General features: G+C 49.9%; 1 protein-coding gene across 2 annotated transcripts; it reads right to left on the reverse strand.

The window, feature by feature from the left end:
• Nucleotides 1-2,200: 2,200 nt before the first annotated feature.
• Nucleotides 2,201-4,577, reverse strand: LOC120650679 (pyruvate decarboxylase 2-like). Of its 2 annotated transcripts, none has more exons than XM_039927891.1 (4): nt 3,876-4,577; nt 3,129-3,779; nt 2,783-2,900; nt 2,201-2,711 (listed from the first exon to the last, which is right to left on the reverse strand). In XM_039927891.1, exons 1-4 carry the CDS (start codon nt 4,454-4,456, stop codon nt 2,352-2,354), a joined length of 1,710 nt encoding a protein of 569 aa, XP_039783825.1. In that variant the 5' UTR covers nt 4,457-4,577; the 3' UTR covers nt 2,201-2,351. The 2 variants fall into 2 exon arrangements, with proteins under 2 accessions (XP_039783825.1, XP_039783824.1); XM_039927890.1 differs by having other exon boundaries at nt 2,783-2,924; nt 3,876-4,576.
• Nucleotides 4,578-6,325: the final 1,748 nt, after the last annotated feature.

The following is a 6,325-nucleotide window of genomic DNA, read 5'->3' on the forward strand; positions in this document are numbered from 1 at the left end:
TGAAATTTTTGAAAACGGACATATATTTTTGAAATTTTAATTTTTTTTAAATATAAAAAAGAAAAAAGTTCCAGAAGATACGGAATTAAATGGGCCGGTAGACACGGAATTAGATGGGCTAGCAGCCAAAAATATAGCAAAACAACAAAACATAAGACGGAATCCCTCCACTAAGAGCATCTCCAGCAGTTTGTCATATTTTACTTGGCATATCTTGTGTTTTGCCAACTTCTAAAAAGATATACCAAGTAAAAAAAGAACTTATCTCCAACAGTTTGGCATAATTCACTTGCCAAATCCAAATCTAACTTACATCAGGAACTCTGAGAGAGAAACAAAATTATATTTATGCCCTTCCACCTTTTGAAAACTTAAACCAGGAACCCTTCTCTGTTATTTATTTCTTTTTTCACCCTCCCACCTGACTAGAAATCACGATGCCAACCGCGCGCCGCGCGTGTATATTTGCGTGCTGGAGGCTGGTTTTTCCCAAGTTGCCAAAAATTGCCAAGTCTTTTGCCAAATTGTTGGAGGAGTATTTTTAACGTTTTTTGCCAAAAATCAAAGATGGCAACTCGATTTGCCAAAATGCTGGAGATGCTCTAAAGCACGAAAAAAATTACGCGTCTACTCAACAAACACACCCCACCGAGAAGCTAAACCATGCACCCAGAAAATTATACCCACAATTCCAACTCTGTCGAAATCTACGACTGGGATTTATCTCGTGAGGCTTCAACCTAGATGGATGGCTAGAAGTGTCTGTAACGTGCGCATCAACGCTCCCTCCCTCACGCGCGAGCCTCTCTCTCCTGCGCGCACCGCGACGGCACCCATCACCCGCGGTTCAAACACATGCGCGACTTCTTTTTTCTTTTCTTTTTTCTCTAGTCTCTTCTCTTTTTTTCGGCCAACAGCAACATTGGACCCGCCACGCGCACTGTGGCCTGCGCCGCCATAGCCCTGCGCGTCGCGGAGCAACAAACCGCTTGAATCACATATGAGAAGCAACAAACCACCGCCTAGTGGAGCTAGAGCAACACAGCTCGCCTCCTCTGTCCTTCCTCGCATTTGCTCACCACATCCATGCCCAACTTCACCGCCATTACTCGAGAGCTGCAAGAGGAAGCTGCGCGCGAGAGGACAGAGGACCTCGACCGCTGCGCAGCCGCCTACACCTAGCCTCTGCTTTCCCTTAGCGGGATGCTTCGCTAGATGAGGAACCGAGAGAGAGGAAAGGACTATTGCTATGCAAATGAATCATAGATCAGATACACACAACTTAGAAATTATAAGCATTTCAATATTGCCAAATTATGCGTTTTAAGTTCTGAGTTATAAAATTCTATGCTGATGGTCTGCCATCTTCCTCTACTAATTTACATACTGTTTGGTGCTTGGTATTAGAGTAGGCTCACGCAAACCAATGATGCTGCCATCCATGCCTTTTTGATCTTTGAAATTGTTGTTGTCCATGTTCTAGTTTGATCATTTTTTTTACACTTTGCCTAAAAGGTTTCTAGAAATATCCTATTGTAACTCACTTAGAAATATCCTATTGTAACTCACTAACTTGCTGAGTTGGTTTACCAGCATATAAAATGCTACGAATCAGGTTGTGCAGGTTTTGATTATTTTTGCCTGCTCATTTGTTTTAAGTTGCTTGTGAGTTCATTATAATATGCCTACAACTTCTATCAAGAACGCTTATTGTTGTATGAGTAAAGTATTATCAAAACATGTAGTTGAGCGAAATGTTGTGTTTATTTATCATAGGAATACTTTTCAGTTTTCTATGCAAATACACCACTTGAACTGTTCTCTAGCCTGATATAACTTTTTTGCTCCAACATCTGCGTACAAGCTTTCTGATTGGTTTGGTTTGTTCTCACTATATATATTTTGCATACCATGAATTCAAATACTATAGTTTGTAATGAGAAGAAAAATATGATGTGTTAGTTCATCCCGGGAGTATTTATTCTGCATGTGAAGGTTCTAATTAAGATGCATGGGGAACAATGCTGTGAATTTACGTGTAGTCTAAACAGTTAGGAGAGGGGTAACTGAAGAAATTGCTAGTATCGGATCATTCACTCCTTGTCTAAGTTCTGGAGCATGTGTTATATGACAGCACATGCTGTTTTTTAATTCATGATAGAGTCATGCTTTCTATCATAAAAGGGCGTGCATAAAAGGGTACTCTCAAGCCTGGGCACTGCGCCTCTGCTGCCCATGACAGCACTTTATTTCTGAAAGCAAACTAGTATTTTCCAGAAGAGGAATTAATGCGGATAGCAATGGATAAATCTGGTTGCCAAATAGTAATAACAATATGCGTAGCTAACTATCTACTGCGGGTTTGGTGGCCTTGAGTTTGCGGAGCAAACCCTGGATCCCCACTCGAGGAGCTCCTTGCTGGTGTCGTCCTTGTGCGCCACCACCTCGATGAAGCAGAGGCAGTCCTTCTTCTCCCCCGTGGCCGTGTCGATGGCCGCCGTGAGCTCCTCCTCGCACGTCACCTTGGCCGTCCAGCACTTGCCCTCGCCGTTGTGGATGGCGTCCACCAGCCCCGTGTAGTTCCAGTTCTTGATCACGTTGTAGGGCCCGTCGTGGATCTCCACCTCGATCGTGTAGCCGCCGTTGTTGATCAGGAAGATGATGCTCTTGTGCTCGCAGCGGAGCATCGTCGACACATCCTGAGCGGTCACCTACATATATGTATATATATGTTGTAGCATGCATCCTATGTATGTATATATATAATCCCGGGCCGACCGACCTGGAAGCTGCCGTCCCCGATGCAGGCGATGACGCGCTTGCCGGTGGCGCCCTGCGCGTAGCCAAGCAGCGCCCCCACCGACCAGCCGATGGACCCGTACTGCATCTGGAACTCGTACCTGCAGCAGCCATAGAGCACAAGCCTGCACAGCTCAGTCGATCAACTATTCAACTATGTGTATATGTATACAATATACATGCACAATATCTCTATTCCTGCTTTTATTTCTAAATCAAGAAATGATTTCACGGTCCATCAATCGGAATTCTAATCGAAACTCGGACAAATCAATCTGAATTCCGCAGCCAAATCATGTATGTATACAAAAGCAATGATGTCACCGTACCCGCAGCCGTCCGGCAGCCTGAGCTTCTGGCAGTTGAACCACGAGTCCCCCGTCTCCGCCATGACGGCGCTGTCGGCGGTGAGCATCCTCCGGATGTGCTTGAAGAGGACGTTGACGCGCAGGGGCTCCCCGGGCTCGCACTGCGGCGGCTGCCCCTCCGGCACGAAGATCCTCCGGTAGTTGTCGTAGGCGGTGGTGTTGCGGCGCACGCGGGCGGCCAGCTCCGACAGGAACTCCGCCATCATGACGCAGCCGAAGGTGGGGCCGTTGCCGACGGTGACGCGGTCCGGCTGCACCACCACCGCCTTGTCCTTGCTGAGCAGGGAGGAGTAGCCCACCGAGCTGTAGTCGTTGAAGATGGGCCCGGCGAAGAGGTAGGCGTCCGCCGACTCGACGATCTCGGCGCAGAAGGCCGTGCTGACGGCGCCCCAGTAGGTGCCCAGGAAGCGCGGCAGCGTCTCGGGCACCATGCCCTTGGCCGACGGCATGGCCGCCACCGCGTAGCCGCTGGCCTCCGACAGCTTCACGAAGGCGTCCCCGGCCTTGGCCACGCGGAGCTTGGGTCCGGCCACCATCACCGGCTTGACGGCCTTGTCGAGGAACGCCACGGTGGCCTCAAGGGCGGCCTCAAGGCCAAGCTGGTTGCTCAGCCTGCATTAAGGGATTGCTCATGTCATCAGGCAGGGAAGAAGAAGAAGAAGAAGAAACAAACAAACCAACAACAAATCGATCAACCACAAATTAAACCTGGGCGCCAGGAAGTATGGTACTGGGTCTCTCGTGAATGTCGGGTGCGGCAGCCCCGGCAGGTTGCAGCTGACGCTCAGGTACACTGGCTTGCTCTCCCTGAGCGCCGTGGAGATGGCCCTGTCCACCTGCTCGTGCGCATCGTCGAGGTTGTTGACGACGGCCTGGTGGCAGGTCACGGGCTGGAAGCAGCGCAGCTCCTGCGAGAAGTCGGGGAGGCCGATGGTGTGGTGGAGGATGCGGTTGGTGCCGTAGTCGTTGGAGTTGGGCCCGCCCACCATGCAGATCACGGGGAGGTTCTCGCTGTAGGCGCCGGCGATGGCGTTCAGCACGCTCAGGCCGCCCACGGTGAAGGTCACGGCGCAGGCGCCCACGCCCCGCGCGCGCGCGTACCCGTCGGCGGCGTACCCGGCGTTGAGCTCGTTGCAGCAGCCGACGAGGCGCAGCCCGGGCTCGGCGATGAGGTGGTCCAGCAGCGTCAGGTTGAAGTCGCCGGGCACGGCGAACACGTCGCGGACGCCCACCTGGACGAGGCGGCGCGCCAGGTGCCGCCCGAGCGTGCCATTGTTGGCATCCCCCATCTTCTTCACGTCGACGGAGCCGGTGGTGGTGGTGGTGGCGTCCTTGAATTGATCCGATCCGAGATTGTTTCTTGGGCTGGGAGTCGGGAGCGGAGGATGTATGGATTGGAATATTGGATGGATGGATGGACCGAAGGCAGCCAGGCCGCTCGGCTTTTATAGAGGAGCGCGGACAAGGACGACCCTTTGACTTGTGTGGCACGACGTACCTCCTGCGCTGCTCCTGGGTTTAATTTAGCATGATTTCATTCATTCACTTATTTAATGGAAATTAATTAATTTGGGATTTTTGTTTGGGGAGCAAGGCAGTCAATCAATCGATCGAACCAATCACGTATCTATCCCTTCTTTACTGTCGCAACAATATACACCAGCTAATATGCACAAAATATGTTCGTGTATTGCTACAGAAAGTTACATAAATATATTGATTAGCAAATAAATATATATATTATACTCCATATTTATTTTATAAAAACATAGTACATGTCGGTCGAGAACGTTAGTGTTTTCCAATTTTACTCGTCAAACGCTAATTCTAAATGGTCTTGAACCCCTTCACTCAATAAATGGTCACCCGGATTCCGATTAGTACTCCGATTAACGGACCGAGAAAATATAGTTTGCTTTAGCAATAATAGTTGTTGGGGGTGCGCCTTGGCTGCCACATAAGGCTAGGGACCCCTTTGTGTAAAAGAGTCTAAGTTAGAGGGTCTAAGGGCTAGTTTATGAGCTCTAGGGACTTATTTGCATCATCTAGTGACATGTTTGTAAACATCAATGACCTTCTTGTAATATTTGACCCCATCAATGGAATAAGTATAAACAACTACATCCTCCTCCCTATAAATAGCCCCCATGGGGAGGAGGTGGGGGACTCTTGGCTCCTTACTTATTTGCTCACTTGCTTGTTTGACTTGCTGGTCCTCTCATTCTATCTCATCTCTCGACTGTTCGGGGGTAAAACCCCAATAGCTGGCGCCCACCGTGCTCGGCACGTCTTATTTTTCTTTAGAGAGATGATGATATTGAGCTAGAGCTAAGCAGTGCGCCTGAGTAATTATTTGCACGTCGGTAGCCGAGCACCTTCGACCAAAAGAAATCATCAACCGAAGGTGCCGGGTCTCGTGAACCATCGGCCCAACCCAATGTAGCCTCAACCTTTGGAGATAAGTATTCCACTTGCACTTTAACTCTGCAAAAAAAAAAAAACAAAAGGGTTTTTGGACCTTCGAACCCAGCTACTTGCAGTCCTCACTGCATTGTACTAATCAGTAAACTGGAGCAAGATATTTGCTTTTTACTAGAACTGGCGAAGGTAGCTAGTAGGTGCAACCGAAGGTGACGTGCGGCCCCTTCGAAGCTAATGGCTCAACCCAAAGCTGGCAGCGGCGCAGCGCATTCGAAGCTGACAGGCCCAAACCAAGGTGTATCAGAAGCTGACAACCACCCTGCATGAGGATTCTCACTGGTTTCCCACCTCCGGGCAAAGATCATGAGTGGCGGAGCTTCGGGGTCCTCGTGATGACCGCGAACCTCCGCGAGAAGCTCGGCAGCAAGGCTCGGCCTCGTCTGTGGCGAGTACGCACTCGCGGCACGAGGCAAAACAACATCATCGACCACCTGCTCGGACCTCCGCAGCAGGCCAAACTCTCGTGACCGTCGGCAACCTTCGCATCTCGTACATGATCCAATCCAGATAATTCCTTTTTTTTTTCTTTGGACAAGGCCATGGTGAAGCTCCGAAGCTGCCAGAGTTGATGGCGCAGACATCTCGATCACAACTATTACCTTCGAGGCATCAAAGCCTCGTGGAGACGCCGACCTCCGCGGACAGCTGCGAACGCAGACCTGCGTGGAGCGAGAACC

This window comes from Panicum virgatum, chromosome 9K (assembly GCF_016808335.1).
Source record: "Panicum virgatum strain AP13 chromosome 9K, P.virgatum_v5, whole genome shotgun sequence".
Lineage (NCBI taxonomy): Eukaryota > Viridiplantae > Streptophyta > Magnoliopsida > Poales > Poaceae > Panicum > Panicum virgatum.